Raw genomic sequence first — 16123 nt, 5'->3', positions numbered from 1 at the left:
CAGGCGGCGCAATCCGCATTCCTTTTCCTTCCCACATTGTGTCTGTATGGTAAATAATTCATCTCTCGGGTACTTTTCCTTTCGCATAAAACTTTCTTGACGATCATTTATTTTTATTCCTTTACGTTGCATTGCAATTGACACAGTGACAGTTGCCGCTGCAGCAGCTGATGGTGATGAGATCACTTGATGTTCGTTGCTTCTGTCAAAAACAAATTTGTGGCTTCGTATACAAACTACTACTACTACTAACTACTATTGTCTAGGGAGTTAGGCTAAGAGAGACAGTGAAGTCACAGAGAGAGACATGTGAACGGGTCCTCTACTTAGATCGTAGATAGTTAGTTCGCTCCGAAGTAATATATCTGCCTAGATATAAGGCCACTTGGTTAGTCTGTTGGCGTGTGCTCATTTACTTACAGTTTAATCCGGCCAGATAGTTAGATGATGGGATGGGTCGAGTCATGTCATGCCGTTTGCTTAGCCGATGTTTTAGCGACCACAGGGGAATCTTTAATCCTGGTTCATGTACATTGCTTTTGGAGACCAGTTTGGTAGTGGTCAGTTGGTCGATTCAATTCTCTCTTCTACATGGATAAATAGGTAGTAGATGGAGAGGTACGTAGGACAAAGTTCACGGGAGCTACATATTGAGCAGCTTGCATGATGTGCAGCTCGTATCCGAATTTCCTTTCATATGTCATTCTTCTATTGTTCGGATAGTTAGTTAGTGGTGTATACTTCATCTACTACTTACTCACTATTTAGATACTATCCAAGACTGCAATATACACGAGGCTGATCGATCCATCGATGAACCTCGGTACAATTCCATCCCAAGACATGAACTAATCACTTAGTAGCAAGACTAGTTAGTTAGCTAGATATAACCCGGAGATTGAACTCGGACGCACACACACTCTCTCTCACATACACGAGGGAAAGGACCCCACTTAGGTACTATCGCGCGTGTGTGTGTGCGTTGCATGGCAAAGTGCGTGTAGTGGAGTCCAGTCCAGAGCAGGTTTAGGTAACCACCTTTCTGACTAACTAGCTAGTCATGTATATACCCACTTATTCCCTCAGTCATGTTAGCCACTCAGTCAGGTCTACTATACTATGAACATATGTGAATCTACGTAAAGAATCATGATCCGGTCGGCTATCGGCATGTCCCAATCAAACTATTCCTTGTAACCTGTCTGGTCCCTGTCCCTGTTTCTGCCTTTCTCTCATCCTTGATTAATGTGATGATGGAAGGATCGGCTCTCATGCCATGGCTAGGGCTGGGCCAAATTTCGTACCCACTTTTACTGATGTCTTTCCCTGGATACATTTTCATATCCGAAGTGGGGCGCGGACAGCTGGGAACGTGGAAGCCCACATGCCGGGAAAAACGGGAAACGGGATACATGCTACAAAGTAATATGGATGAGACGAGATGAGACACTAAGTCAGTCCACTTGGTAGATTGTTAGTAGATCTGTCTGTCCGAGGTGGAGTTTTGTGCTATACTGTTTATGGGTGGACATGCGAGGTGTAGAGTATTGTGTAGAAGGGAATGAATAGTGTGTGTTGGAGATAGATGGATGGTGTTCTCGGCTAAGCGTGGAAGGGGAGGAAGGATAGCCATGGGTCAGTTCAGTCAGGGTTCGGAAATGAAGGGGAGAATGAGGGATCCGGTGGTGGTGAACCTTTGGGTGGTAAGGCGAACGGTGGATGGAAGCACATGGTTGATGGGTTCGATGGGTTCTAGAATTTGGGGTGTGTGGTTCTTTCGATTGTTCATTTGGTTGTTATGCTGGGGGTGGGTGGTATAGCTGGTTAGCTGTGCAGTGGTCTGTTCATTCTGTGCTAGTCTTTCCCCTCTTTACTCCCGGGTTCAGTTGTTGGATAACTTGTCCGTAGTTATTGAAGGTCTGTAGTCTAGGATTATTGTCTAGCAGGCTGGCTTACTTCTTCCCACTTGTCTCAGACACCTTGCACCTACTTCTTACTTGAAGCCTCACCAAGGCTGTAGAGCACCTGACCTCACCCATTCCTTCTACTGGGCTTCCGTCTAGCCATCGGCCCATATACTATCTAAGCCCTGATTAGGTTGCTGGGAGCAGTGGCACTCGCCGCTTCCTTTGTGGCAAAACAGTCAGATTCCTTCTACTATGGATTCTCTTCGTAGTTTGATTGGGTGTTCATGGAGGCGACGGCGCCAATGGATCGTTGGTTGGGTTGATACAATGTAATAGACATTCACCGGGCAGAAGTTGCCACCGTAAGTCTGAATTGAAAGCAAGGATGGAACCTGACTAGTACGGATTATATACTAGTCAATAGTGAAGTGAGATAATTGCCAGCCAGGTGCATAGCATTCTGTAAACATAATGTTGAAAGTACCAACTCATGTACACGGCAAATGTATATTAGAATACATATATAACCCTCTCACACATTAGAGCAATTCTTTTCAACTATATAGTAATTCCTGTAATCAATAGACACTAATAGTACCTTTGAAGCAGTAGCTAGTGGTAGATCTTGAAGCAGTGATAGTATACTCTCGTCAAATACATATAGTTATATATTTCTAATCCATGCACGCACGTCTACTTATTACTACTACAATGGAAATGAATCATGTACCACCTCAACCCGGCATACGACTACTAGATAACCTACCATCACTTCTTACTTACTAGTACCAAGATACTCTGAGCCATACCAACACAATATTCTAAACCAACCAAACTTCCAACTAACAGAGAACCCCCCTATCGAGCAAGCACATACATACACTTCGTACATGCATGCAGAACCCACCCATGCAACCATCGAGCCAGAATCAGAATTCTCTCATCTCCATCCCTCTCACGGACTACATTAGTCCAGAGGTATTAAGTAATAGTAGTGTCTGAACACATGTCAATCAAACTTAATTCTGCCAAAAAGGTAATCTTATTGGATATCATGCTGATATATATTTCTCCGCGGCAGTCTCATATGGATTTTCATGTCTATCTCAAGCTGAGTGATCTACATTCGTTTTGAGTGATGATGTTTGTATTGGGAATATACTGAAATATACTATTAGTAACTGTCCATATTTCGTAGTAAAAATAATGAAGGGTATATCGAGAAAGTAGCAGTATAGATGTATAGTTGAATGTGTCTATTACTTTCTTGCTTCCACATAGATGATTATTATCTACTCAATAATCGAACGATCAGGACTACTTCTTAATGAACAATAACATGATTTATACTAAGCAAGAACCAGTAGCGAACACTCAAACTATACTACTCCCTATTATGTGTTCGGTATACTCTACTCCGTGGATATATTTCCTACTCACCAACCACTACATAAAGTAGTTGTTCTAACCACAATGCCTCTGACTAGTCCTTACTTAGTGAAGTAAGTAAACGCTCTTCTGTCCGTATTTCTCTCCTGATATTCCAGGAACCCTTCTTAAAATCCCCTCCATTCGTTATCCCTGCTACTCAATCAAATGTACTCACTCACCACTTATTCCCAAAAATAACAGTATCAGCAAAACAGTAACCGTAATACACGTAACAAATCTACAGATCTGCTGCGTGGCAGGCGGGTCGCCTATACCCAGAGCAGACTAGTGTGGACCCAGAACATCTCCAGAACAAGTCCGACGCCCGAGGTTATAGGTCACTAACGGCAGTTTAGTGTCGGGATTATGTGGAGCGAATCAATCATCTCATGTCGGCTGTCTCTGGCTGTCTGTATGGTATTGTTATAATTCTTCTGTATTATTCATGGTTTTTCGTGTATGGTTGTTAACTATGCATGTATCTACGTAGACGGTATATAGTGATGATTTAGATGTTTAGCTTGCATGAAATTCTGGTGTTGTCCATTGCAGGTCTACCTGGTTGAGTAGAGAAGAATTTATCTGCCTGGAAATAAGGGCAGCTCGGAATGTCACCGAGGCGGTTCCGGGATTCTAAACTAGTGCAGCATGAGGGAAGGATGATGCTTGAGGGCAGCATTTCGGTCAGCACTAGGCGTCCATGCCTCTCTGTATTGTGTAGATCGTTATTCCTGGCTGTAGGGTGACTGACTGACATCTGGCGCTTTTCGATGTGTCTACGGATTATACTCTACTCCGTACAGCTACAGCAGCAGCAGCACAGCTCGCCTCAAAAATGGCGTCTGATGTGTGTCGGACTGATCATCGAGACTGATCCGCCATGATATCATGCATCTACACATCACAAGACTAATCGATGTCAGATGACAAGATCCATCCGCCCGCTGCCACTCACTGGCAGACAGATCACTCACCTGCAGGCGCCTCAAATCTTGGAGTTCGAGTTCATCTGCAGAATGCACCCACAGGGAGTGGCTGATGTACGCGAGGCCCGTAGCGATCACATTCACACACAATGTAGTGACTCATATTTAGTCAGAGCAGCATGGAAGATGTGACTTGACACGCAGACCGGGTTTCAGCCTCTCAGTCTGACCGCTCGTTATTCTGGGGCCGGCACTTGCAGAATAGATGGTTGGATGAATTTTTAGCATCCGGGCGATCTTCCAACTCCGCTGCAGCGAACGAAAGTTGAGACATGAGAACGCTGCAGCTGGATATAATGCCTCTGATTTGATGGACGAAGCCTGCGCGCATATCCCGTATCGACTTACTCCGCAGATACTTACCTTCCTTGTAGTCCAGGCCGCAGGTACATCCTCAATCCCGGAGTAACTACGGCGGCTATACTCGGTATACTATACTGGCGCTTTCTGCACGAAATCACGCTCTGTCCTTGATCGACCGGGTTTCCTGCATTGGCTCAGGGTCCGTGTGGCCTGAAAAGATAGCGATGGCTGTGGCTGTGAGGTCGGAGGTATTAGGATGGGTAACTGGGTGAGCCAACACGGCAACACCCCCACAGAGTAACGGTGCCATCGCCGTACAAAACCGAGCCAATCTCCTCGACGATTCATATTATGTCCTGGGGCTGAGGGGCAGGGGGCTGGGCTGGTTGCTTACGCGCGTCTCTGCTCGTGGGCAGACCGTGCCATAGTGTCGGAGCAGTATACCAAGAGGGATAACAATCAATCGGGGGCCCGATACCTGAAGCTCGGCTCCGCCGTTTTCCCACTCTTTCCCCCTCGTGCTAAATCCTTCGCTTATCGGATCGATGGGCTTGGGGGCCGTTGGACTTGGATAACCTTGTCTTGATGGCGTAGGAGGGCTCCATGAATTGGGGGGTCATTTCCGCCAGTGTGGCAACTAGAAACACACTTAGTAGACTAGGACAGCGCCCAGAGCGGCGTTAACTACCCCAAAGAGGAAGTCTTTCACAGGATAGCACATCCTAGACGGACCCGAGAAACCGGAATCGAGGTCACCAGGGCCTTGACTAGCATTCCCAGCTAAGGGGATCTAAGTGGCGCCATGGCTAGCATCGGCGGCACGATAGAATCCAGTCAGTCTCAGACTGTGGAAAACCCCCTTGGCCAGAAGGAATGCAAGAATGGAGCAGGGTTGACCTTAGGGCTTCCACATCGTAGCCGATCAGCATGCCACAGAACCGATCATCCGTCGAGAGGGAAACTGTGATAAGCTGGCAGGATAGCAGACAGGGATATGGCAGCCGATGGCGATGCCTGAGAGGCGGGTTTGGCCACGTTGGGCGGCGGCGGGGAAGGAAACAATGATGGGCTAAGTGTGGTGGCGGGTTGCTGGCGAGCATCCTACCACGCCCTCATGATTTACCATACAGAGAGACTAGCGCTGGCGTGATCCTACGGGAGTACACGGTGTCCAGCGAGTGGAGGGTCGCTTGAAGCAAGTCGAGATGTCAATGGAGGAGAAAAGCTGGAGCCCCTCAGGGGAGGAATTCCCGCCTCCACTTGGGGATCCGAATGGACCCCATCCAATATCGGCGACTCCGTGGATGACGGAGACGGTGTAGTAGAGTTCATTGTTTCAAGCAGTCTTTGTTGCAATGCTTTGTTTCCAGTTTTCCCACGCAGCAAACGCACGCGATGATGTGATGATGCTGGAGATCGCTCAACGGCGCGTTGCTCGTCGAATATTGCACCAATCAGTGCTGTATCCCCGCACTCCCGATCGAGGCCATGGCGGTGTCGATCTTATTGGGAAGTTCGAGAAGAGTGATTGGAGAGGATCAACGGGAGTCAACCAGTATATCCAGTAATGAGTGAGTACTGCGTAGACTGCAGGGGGTGGGAAAGAAGCTGCCTTTGGTCGTGGCAAACCGGGCCGCATCGAGGCGCGGGTTGGAATGGGCGCAACTGCAATCCCTTTCGTACTATTCATCTATCTCACGATCCACTGGAGTTGGAGAGCAATCCTCCATCTTTCTCCTCTCCACCAGTAGGTGGCCTTCCTGCAGACCCTCAAACTTTGAAGCGAGCGTCAGCCAGGCTGCTTGCTAGCCAGCCAGCCAGCATCAGCACTCGGCAGCTTGACGCCCAACATGGACGATAATCCTGAACCCTGTTGTTGCGCAGCCCGACCGATTGGCACGTAAAACCCCCGACCGCCAGCCAGCCAGATGATCCGCAACGGAAATGCCCGACCGTCGCAAAGAACAGCCCCAGGAGAAAAAAGAAGGGCTCGGATCACCAATCAGTCCGGTTGATCAGCATCCCATCTCGCGTTGGCGATTTCCCACCTGCAGCAGATGTCGCTGACTGGCTGGCTCGGCTGCGGGTTACTTTAGTGTCTGTGTGTTCTGGAGTCTTTTATGTCCTGATCATCCCGAGCATCCACTAAGACCTTTAAGAGTAACAGCCTGTTAGATGACACTCTTGAGTCTGACAGTAGAGTTAGGAGGATGGGGTCGAGGAATGGCAGGACCTACTATATTGCATCTGCTATGGAGTTAATATTCAGCCCTTCCGTTGGTTGGCTGATTGCTTGATTGATGATGATGATCAATCAATTTACCTTTTCTCCCATTCATGATTCACTTCCAACCTGCAGGGCCAGTCATCCATCATCCCGGCCCAATTTCCAACCCATTCCTCTTTTTTTTTTTTTTTTTTTTTTTTTTTCTCTCTCCACAGTCGAAAAAAAAAAAAAAAACCACGCAGGACCCAGCCAAACCTGCGTGGGATGCGGGAGATCACGATGATCTCCCTCTTTGCCATGCAGCCTGTTGCTCACCGAGAATCCTGCTGTTCTTGTTTCCCCATGCGGCCGGCAATTCAAGTGCCAAATTGCCGGGAGTGTGTAACAGTAATTGTACATGATTTTATCCATGACTGGCTGTGGTTGGTGAGGTTGTAGGTTGGTTGGTGAAGCGGAGCGAAGGTGGAAGTGTCGAGTTCACGTACGGAGTATCTATTACCAGCTGTTTCCCTCCCACTGCCATACTATCCAAGTCCATATGACAATACCTACACACACACATACATACATGAATACATACATACACAGTTACCTACATGCTGAATATGCAGTTTAGACAATCTCGTCACATTATTCCAAGAATAACATCGCCTCTTATACATATGTTAACCTTGGCCTGCATCTTGACCGGACCCCAAACATGGGGCGGACTCGGAGAGTGAGTGTCTACATACTTTCAACCACTGCACTTGGGGGAAAGAAAAACAAAAAATAGAACAAAAGGAAGCAAGTGTGAAGCATTCCCATCCTCCTATTACTCATCGAATGAGTCCAGAACGAGGTCAATCCCGGTCGAATTCGGGTTCGTTCAGTGCAGTCAGTCGAGATGGAAATTCTTCTTGCATCCTAGTAAGTATGTAGCTGCATACTTTCTCAATGATGATTGATGGTTATTTTTTCTCGCAATCTAATCCAGTCCACTCCATCCCCTCCTGTATGTTTCCTGGTCTGTATCTTTGTATCATATCAACGTATGTATGGCTGTATGGATGTAAATTAAGTAATATGTGGTAAAAGTCAAGCACAGACTCTCTCGCTTCGTCCAAGTTCCTAACCGCCAAAGTATCTCTCGGCTTAGTCTCGAAGTTTCATTTGCATGACATGATTCTACTGTACTATCTCTTTCGCCCCCCCTAAAGTACGTACACAGGTGGCCCTCTCTAGCACTGACCTCTGCGGCTCGGGGCGTGATTCTAGTCGAGAGGGTAACTACGGACCGGTGGCGTGGTGTGTTCTGGGAGGATTGGCATCCTGGTTCATGTATCCATGTGTTGATGTCTGTGCCTACTGCGACATTTCCGCCTTCCGCCCTGGTCAGAAAGGCATGGGCGGTATCGGAGGGGGTACTAGATATACTAGCTTGTATGGTAAATAACTTTATTTTGGGATTGTCGGGTGCGTTAGGATGCATCTTGCGTGGACTACGACTGCCCGGACGGATGGAGGGTGGGATGGTCGGCATCAGAAGATGGGGTTGAGATACCCCTGTAGGAGGTTCACTAATAGGTTGCGTGGTGTGCTTTGCAGTGTCGAGGTACTAACAAGTTAATGATAGGGGTAAGCCTGGAGCTTAGGCAGTCTGGTGCTTTGCATGAGGACCGCTTCATACTCAATGTAAAGATCAAAATGCACGTTGATTCAGCGTCAAGTATCCCCGTAGACCGGGACACTGCTCATCGAGCCATGTAGTATATTTCCGAATGTCATTCATGCACCGTATCCAGTCCTTCTATATCTGTATACTATATACTGTCCACTAAATACCACCTGTAGAAGTCATCAATCGTCAGCTCGTCTGGCTCGCTGCCAGGCTCTAGGCGTCCAGGTTCAAGTTCTCTAGGATCCTGTCAAGCTTCTCCATTAGGATCTGATAGTTGATCGCATCTTGGTCGAACTCGTCGACCGCGATTTCGCCATCCAGTGTATGAATGAGTGGCTGCTCCTGTGCCTTCGCATCGGCCTGTAATGACCGAACAGTCACGCTCGTTCTATCTCCAGAACCTTCCTCTGAAATTTGGATCTTCTCCACTCCCTCTGTGACTTTTTCAACGTCTCCGTTGACCCCAGCACCATCGGCCACCGGCTGCGTGGGCTCCATCATCTCATCGATACCGGCGTCATCGAAGCGCAACCTGAATCGTTCACTCAGGTAGAAGCGGATATCATCCAGCAGCTCGATGGAATCCGTCTCCTGTCGGGACTGGATGCGGGACGCCGACTCTTGGATAAGTTCTGCAAATTCCGGCGAGTCGATATGAGCTTCCAAGCGGTACGCGAGGTATCGCGCAGCAAATTCTTCGAGTCGTTGAACACGGGTCAACCACGCAGCCTTGATGATGGCGTAGATATCCAGATCATCCTCTTCCTTGGTGCCGCGTGTCCGGGCAGCTTCTGCCTGCGACATATTGCCACTACCCAGTGTGCTGATGACAATGGCTGCCTTCGTTTTGAGCTTTTCAATAAATAGCATATCCGATGCGAACAGAACATCGACCGCAATATCGAGCGGGAAGTCAGCCCGCTCGGTATAGAGGAAGGTCAGTACAATCTCCAGGACATCCGGAGAACAGTCCACGCTGATGACATTCAGGTGATCCTTCATGTGGGCTTCCCGGAATGATGAGGCAAACATGGTCTGAAAAAACTCCGATCGCAGAAGCATTGCCCGATGACAAGGGAAAAGAGTAGACATCGGTACGCGTCTGCCAGACCCGTTGGAGCGCCCGTGTTCGACCTCAGTCGGCTCAGATTCCTCCAAAATATCCTCCTCGTCGTCAGGGAGTTCATCTGCTCGGAGCAGAACATCCGCATAAATGGCATTGTCCCTGTCCCACTTAATATCGTCTGCCTTTGCTGTCTCTACCGTCACTTTGTGCTTGAGCACATTCGCCCGGAACCACTCCTCTAGTTGGTCTCGTCCTTTGGCAACTTCCATGGTGCGTCTCTGTCTGGCAAGTCTTCTATCCCCACTGTCAAGTATACTATCCACGAGGGTGTTGATCTCTAGATGCTTGGCTATCTTGTCGATGCCTGCGAAAACTTCCGATTCCGTGAATCCCGTGCCGGGACCGCTTCTCAAGTCGCGAGGAGCTTCTCCAAAATAGAGATATTTGATTGCTGTGCCAAACGCCTCTGGTGGAATCGTATTTGGAAGTTTCCATGTTGACGTACCAGGGGCGGATTCCAACTTTCGATGAAAGTACGGCGACCGTGCAGCCAGGATAAACTTGTGGAGGTGTAGGGATTCATCAGCTGCCGTGACAACAATATCTGACGTTATCGGAGTTTCACGAGTAAGGAGAGAGGTGATATGCGCGGCCAGAGGCTGAAGTGGATCCGTCGATTTCGAATAATCATACTCCAATAACAGATTCCGTATACGGTCGTTTAAGGCATTATATAAGCATCTATGGGCAGTCAATTGTAAGTAATTCACACGATATCCATGAAGAAAAGCCATTGTAATAGCAACGTACCTCTCGCCCTGGAATGTGTCACGCTCGCATAGAGCACCAGACTCGAGGAGTAGCTGCACAACTTCGTAATGACCGCAGAGACTCGCCTATTGCACAGCTTCAGTCAGCAAGGCGGTCTATTCCCGTAGTTCTCACAACGAGTCCACTTACCAGAATCAAGGGGGTGTAGTCATAGGGATCACGGGCGTTAATATTGACTCCCTCTGTGATCTTCTCTTGACAAACTTTGAGATCCCCCTTACGACAGGCATTGCATAGCTCGCGAAACGGCTCGCTAAGGTCCAGAGGGTTGTCGTCTTTGATTGCGCCCTCCTTGATCAGCTTTTTCTCATTATGCAAGCTGACCTCAAGCTGGTCCTTCCGGAGGACCTTCGGTTCTTCCGTCATTATGGCGGTGCCGTCACAGTGTCCTGGAGGCGAACGTTGACAGATGCCGAATGTCCGAAAGGCGGGACTCAAACGGCGCCGATGCCATCATCTTATCGATAAGCCGAGATCACGTGGAGCCGCGATTGCCACCCCCGAAAGGAGAGTCTCCCTTGGAAGGACATGGTAGACAAACATCCATCGCATATTCACTCTCCTTGCAGATATATCATCACTAGATCTTGTGGTGAGGGTCTTAGTCAACAATATACCCGCCAGAATTATCCGATATTCCATGCAGACGAGGCCAGTGCATCCCTGTGAAGTGATGGCACCAGTGATCCAGTCGTCCGTGATGCAACAGTGCTTACCGCCTACTGTCCGACCGCCTGCTGCATGCAGGAAAGGGCTTTGGCAGGATGCGTTGCTTAGCAACAGCCCTGCACCCAAACATCCAGCGTTTCTACCTTCTTGCATGTCTACTTCTTGGAATCTACAACTCAACTGAATGTGCCACTCCCACCACGTCGTCTACTAACCCAGCAGGTTCCAGTCACAAGCCTCGGTCCATAAATGCAATAGGACACCCCTCATCTCTCTCCTCTCACATCTCCTTCCGACTTTACCTCCATCCTCTACCTCCTTATCAGTGGCCGGATTCACCCAATAGCCACAATGGCAATTGCATTGGCGGAGGCTGATAAGTATGAGGTGTTAGAGAAGATTGGTATGTCAATCTTTTGCTACTTATCTGCATCCTTTTGATATACACAGGGCTAACCAGTTCATGTTTAGGTTGCGGTTCCTTCGGGATCATTCGCAAAGTTCGGCGGAAGACAGATGGCTTTGTAAGATCGCGAGCCCCCGTTACAATATGACACCGTGCTTATGGACGTAATGATGCAGATCCTATGCCGAAAGGAAATTAATTACATCAAGATGTCCCAGAAAGAGCGAGAGCAGCTCACGGCCGAGTTCAACATCCTAAGCTCTCTTAGACACCCAAACATTGTCGCCTACTACCATCGCGAACACCTCAAGGCGTCCCAGGACTTGTATCTCTACATGGAGTACTGCGGTGGTGGCGATCTGAGTATGGTCATCAAGAACCTCAAGAAGACGAACAAGTACGCAGAAGAGGAATTTGTGTGGCGCATCCTGTCGCAGTTAGTGACTGCTCTGTACCGTTGTCACTATGGCTCGGATCCCGTCGACGTCGGGTCAAACATACTTGGTCCTGCGCCCAAGCCGTCGGGTCTTAAAGGAAAGCAGGCCCAGATGACTATCCTTCACCGTGACCTTAAGCCAGAGAACATCTTCCTCGGAAGCGACAACACGGTCAAACTGGGTGACTTTGGCCTGTCCAAGCTGATGAACTCGCATGATTTCGCCTCTACTTATGTCGGAACTCCGTTCTACATGTCCCCCGAAATATGCGCGGCCGAGAAGTATACCTTGCGCTCCGATATCTGGGCGGTCGGCTGCATCATGTACGAGCTCTGTCAGCGAGAGCCGCCTTTCAATGCCAGAACCCATATCCAACTTGTGCAGAGGATTCGGGAAGGAAAATTTGCTCCTCTACCCGACTTCTACTCGCCTGAGCTGAAGAACGTCATCGCAAACTGTCTGCGAGTTAACCCGGACCACCGTCCCGATACTGCTGCCCTCATCAATCTGCCGATCATCCGCTTGATGCGCAAGGAGAAGGAAGTTACCGATCTGTCCAGGACACTCCGCAAGCGTGAAGAGAGCGCCTTGCAAAAGGTTCGGGACGTTGAGCAGGCCTACGCGAAACTCGAGAAAGAAAAACAACAAATGAAAGTTGAGCTTGAAAATACAGTGCGCCGCGAGTGGGAAGTGAAAGCCAGGTTAGAAATTGATCGTCAGGTGCAGAACGAGATAGAAAAGCTTCGCAAGAGATTTGAGTGCGAAGTTCAGGAGCGAGTTGCAATCGAGGTTGAGAAGCAAAAGCGAAATATCGTTGTTCGCGAGGATTCTAGCGACGACTCCCGGCTTTCTATGAGCAACAACGACACGGAACAGCCTTCTAGTACTGATATCAGCAATTTATCTCTGGAATCACCTGCCGCGAGCAAAGTACAACGAAAGGAAACTCGCACCCCCTTCAACCGCTCAAAAACCGTGGTTGAATCGCCTATGGATGTTCAGATGGCAGAGCCTTCTCCGATCTCAATTGCATCACTCTCTTTGTCCCCGCGTCGGACCTCTGGGACTCATTCCGGCAAGAACATCTTCGCCGAGGCGGAGAAAAACCGTACGAAGTGGGAGCCCACCCTGGCTTACTCTGATGATGAAGATGACATCCCCGATCTACCTTCTCCAACACGCCCCAAGGTCAAGCCTGATCCCTTCAAGGCTCCGCCCAGGCCCCTCCTCCGTCAGAACACCGCTGCTTTCATGCAGAAGCTGAGCACTCAGCCTCCCATCTTTCCCACCAACGGGTCAAGACTGCCGCAGATGTCATCTGGTGGATCTGGCGACAGCCAACAGAGGGAAGCCAAATCACGATCGCCTCACCGACGTTTGTCCAAAATCCCGTCATCAGCAAACCTGGCTGCCGATGCTGGCTCACCCACGCGCAAGACAGGCATCAAGCAACTAGCCTCAAAGGCAAACGGAGGCGGGGAGGAGATGTACAAGGCCGTTATGCAACGCAACATGGGCGGTCGAACCTTGGTTGAATTGGCACAGGCGCGTGCCGGTGGCCGTCCCATTGACGAAATCAAGCGGTGTGCGAGTGATCCCCGCACTGGGCTGAAGCCGACAGAGCGCGATTCTCCAGCTGTTTGGGACCCCGAGAGGGACGAGATGCCTAGTCCCTTCTTGGCCCGAGGCAGAAAAGTTATCCGCAATCTGAGGTGATTCCAATCGGCCTATTTACCTGGGCGATGTTCAGATATTGCCACCATTTCTCATACACATAGTAACTGCAGGCTTCTTGCTGGTTGACCCACGGGAATAGCTGCAGTAGGCTTTTGGGTATCTCCCTGAGGACGTCTCCTCACCTCACCATATCTACTATTAATAGTCGAAACATATTCCGGAGTTACGGCTGGTGGATTATCTCAAAGACCAACGTTGGCCATGCCAGTCATGGGACGTGGGATGCATTTTGTTGCGCCGCATCGTCGTTAATCCTATCTCACCAAGATCTTCACTTTCCTTTGTTCTCTAATGCCGTGATGCCCCTGTTGTTTGATCTTCACTTCACTTCTCCACTTGTACAGATATTACATTTGACATCCCCTGTTTGGAATACTGCCACTGAAAGACACCTTGGTGACTCGACAGGATTTTGATTCTGCTTTTGATGATTCGAGCCTTTCACTACGGCCTTTCCCTGGATATCCTCTGCCACACTCTTTTGAACCTCACTTTTCCTTTACCCCCATTCTAATGGTGTTTCACGGTTGGTGTTAATTTGGTGATTCATGGGCTACATATGGTATGGGAAGGGCTCCTGTGTACATACCGATTTGGGTTTTCTCCTTAAATTCTGCAATGGCAGACTTTGCTTTGATCGTGTCATCTCACTCCAATGTTTTAAATTGGTGCATATGTCCGAAATTAACTCGTGACCAAAATGGCTTGTTTGGAAATCCAACTGTCGATGGACAGATGATTTTAGATTTTGATGTTATTTTCGTATCGCATCGAGTTATAGTTACATTGATTTGAGACCCGACCAACGCCTCGTAAGATCCTAATCATGGGATGACGGGTGGAGGATGTGATTGATTATTATGCATCCTCATCCTCCACCTCTTCGATCTGCACGGACCGAAGCTCCTGATTAAACCGCCTCTCCTCCTCTTCCAAGAGTCGCCGTTGAGCGTCCTCATCATCAGCTGGTGCAGCTGATGAAACTTTCTCCTCGCCTTCTGCAGGCCCAGCATTATACCCTGCTTGCTCCAGCCGATCCATCTCCTCCGGTTCCAAGAGCTTGCCTTGTCCCCGAATAGCTTCCTGTTTAACCCTGACGGCTGCAGGAACGAACTTATTGATCGCCTCTTGTCGGAGATTCCTGATCTCCGGCTTGGCCTCGTACACAGTCTTCGCCTCAACGACGGGCGGTTTCGCCGGAAGAGCGTGCGGGCCCCGACCACCACCTGCAGCCTCTCCTGGCCCTCCCTTCCGGTACTGTCGCGGGATAGGCGGAGGCGTATCCCTCGGCATGGGTATCCTTCTCACCTCCTCATCTGTCTCGTCGCTACTACTACTCCCATCACCATCGTGCCTAAACCGGTTGCCGTCGCCGCCATCTCGCCTGCGTTTGCCCAAGACTGCAGCATCCCCGCGCCCACGGTGCTGGCCGCCTCGTCTAGATTCAAAGCTATCGAATTTGGGCGCCTTATCGCCCAACGCTTCTCTGGCCTTCTGTACGGCGCGCAGATCACGTTCCAGGGCTTCCAGAAGCTCCTGATCGCGGGGTCGTAGCTTTTGTCCTGATTCTTCGAATGCCTTGAGGTCGTTGATTTGTCGTTGGATGCGCTCCGGGTTGCGACGTGCTAGTTTCTCGTTTCGTCGGGCTTGCGCTTCTGCTTTGCCTTTTTTGAGGCTTTTTTGTTTGTCGAGTTTGCGTTGCGCCGCTGCCGGGTTCAAGCTGCGTTCTTTGTCTTTGGGCATGGTGGATGACGGGTTGGGTGAGGGTGAAGTTGTGAGTTGAGGTGTGAGGTGGATGGATAGGGCGTCAATTACTCCACGGGGATGGGTATTGTTCCGTCAGACTGTTAGGCACTATGTGTGTACTAGATAAATTGATTTTCCATGTCAGTCACTCAAACGCAATCTCACATATCAATGTAGTTCCTTGTAATCTAGCCTTTGAATTGTCGGGGATTAGAGGGGCAGGCTTGGGTATGACGAGCTCCGGAGGCTGTATGGCCATCAGGAAGCTCCTGCAGCACACTAAGCAATGGGGAGAAAGAAAGAAGAGTGCTCACAGGCTAATAGCTAATCAAGCTGCATGGAAAGCCAACCACGGGCGCAGCGGATTCGCGAAGCCGACTGTAGCTGCGGAACCTTGACCCAAGACCAATAATATGAAGGTCACGACGACCTAGGGCGCAAGGCTCAAGCCTCACGGGTTGGGCAGCGCAACGAGTCTTACTCTTTCCTTTTGTCGAATAATGAGGAGGCCTAGTCGGCCTGAAGTATGGGGTGTGTCGATGACGGCGTCGTCGATGGCGGTTGAAGAAGCGCTTGGTGCGGCAATTCGGACAAGATGGTTGGTGAGGTGCTTTTGTCAGCTGTACGGACGCAGAGCACACTAGGGCTCGAGGGGAAAATGATTGGAAATTAAGAGTCGCCTCGGCCGAAGGATTCGAGTAGGATATATGAAGGTGG

At 49.4% G+C, this 16123-nt stretch overlaps 6 protein-coding genes across 6 annotated transcripts; 4 read left to right on the top strand and 2 right to left on the bottom strand.

The window, feature by feature from the left end:
• The first annotated feature begins 1177 nt into the window (after window positions 1–1177).
• On the top strand, window positions 1178–1899 carry BDQ94DRAFT_148998 (uncharacterized protein). Its single transcript, XM_026767293.1, has one exon. It carries the CDS (start codon window positions 1590–1592, stop codon window positions 1818–1820), a length of 231 nt encoding a protein of 76 aa, XP_026623437.1. The 5' UTR covers window positions 1178–1589; the 3' UTR covers window positions 1821–1899.
• A 1920-nt stretch (window positions 1900–3819) lies between these two features.
• On the top strand, window positions 3820–6933 carry BDQ94DRAFT_148997 (uncharacterized protein). Its single transcript, XM_026767292.1, has one exon. It carries the CDS (start codon window positions 6195–6197, stop codon window positions 6486–6488), a length of 294 nt encoding a protein of 97 aa, XP_026623436.1. The 5' UTR covers window positions 3820–6194; the 3' UTR covers window positions 6489–6933.
• Window positions 6934–7098: 165 nt separating this feature from the next.
• BDQ94DRAFT_148996 (uncharacterized protein) lies at window positions 7099–7805 on the top strand. Its single transcript, XM_026767291.1, has one exon. The coding sequence runs from the start codon at window positions 7119–7121 to the stop codon at window positions 7290–7292; it is 174 nt and encodes a 57-aa protein (XP_026623435.1). The 5' UTR covers window positions 7099–7118; the 3' UTR covers window positions 7293–7805.
• Window positions 7806–8586: 781 nt separating this feature from the next.
• On the bottom strand, window positions 8587–11062 carry BDQ94DRAFT_76125 (ankyrin repeat and BTB/POZ domain protein). The gene is made up of 2 exons (XM_026776473.1): window positions 10541–11062; window positions 8587–10476 (listed from the first exon to the last, which is right to left on the bottom strand). The coding sequence occupies exons 1-2, from the start codon at window positions 10775–10777 to the stop codon at window positions 8728–8730; spliced, it is 1986 nt and encodes a 661-aa protein (XP_026623434.1). The 5' UTR covers window positions 10778–11062; the 3' UTR covers window positions 8587–8727.
• A 270-nt stretch (window positions 11063–11332) lies between these two features.
• nimA (serine/threonine protein kinase nimA) lies at window positions 11333–13932 on the top strand. Its single transcript, XM_026776474.1, has 3 exons — window positions 11333–11483; window positions 11552–11604; window positions 11663–13932. The coding sequence occupies exons 1-3, from the start codon at window positions 11432–11434 to the stop codon at window positions 13637–13639; spliced, it is 2082 nt and encodes a 693-aa protein (XP_026623433.1). The 5' UTR covers window positions 11333–11431; the 3' UTR covers window positions 13640–13932.
• Window positions 13933–14486: 554 nt separating this feature from the next.
• Window positions 14487–15836, bottom strand: BDQ94DRAFT_76120 (WW domain binding protein 11). The gene is made up of 2 exons (XM_026776472.1): window positions 15721–15836; window positions 14487–15525 (listed from the first exon to the last, which is right to left on the bottom strand). Exon 2 carries the CDS (start codon window positions 15401–15403, stop codon window positions 14519–14521), a length of 885 nt encoding a protein of 294 aa, XP_026623432.1. The 5' UTR covers window positions 15404–15525; window positions 15721–15836; the 3' UTR covers window positions 14487–14518.
• Window positions 15837–16123: the final 287 nt, after the last annotated feature.

The sequence above is a fragment of the Aspergillus welwitschiae genome (assembly GCF_003344945.1).
Source record: "Aspergillus welwitschiae strain CBS 139.54b unplaced genomic scaffold BDQ94scaffold_30, whole genome shotgun sequence".
Classification (NCBI taxonomy): domain Eukaryota; kingdom Fungi; phylum Ascomycota; class Eurotiomycetes; order Eurotiales; family Aspergillaceae; genus Aspergillus; species Aspergillus welwitschiae.
Note: the sequence above shows the minus strand (reverse complement) of the source record. Positions and strands in the feature narration are given on the sequence as shown.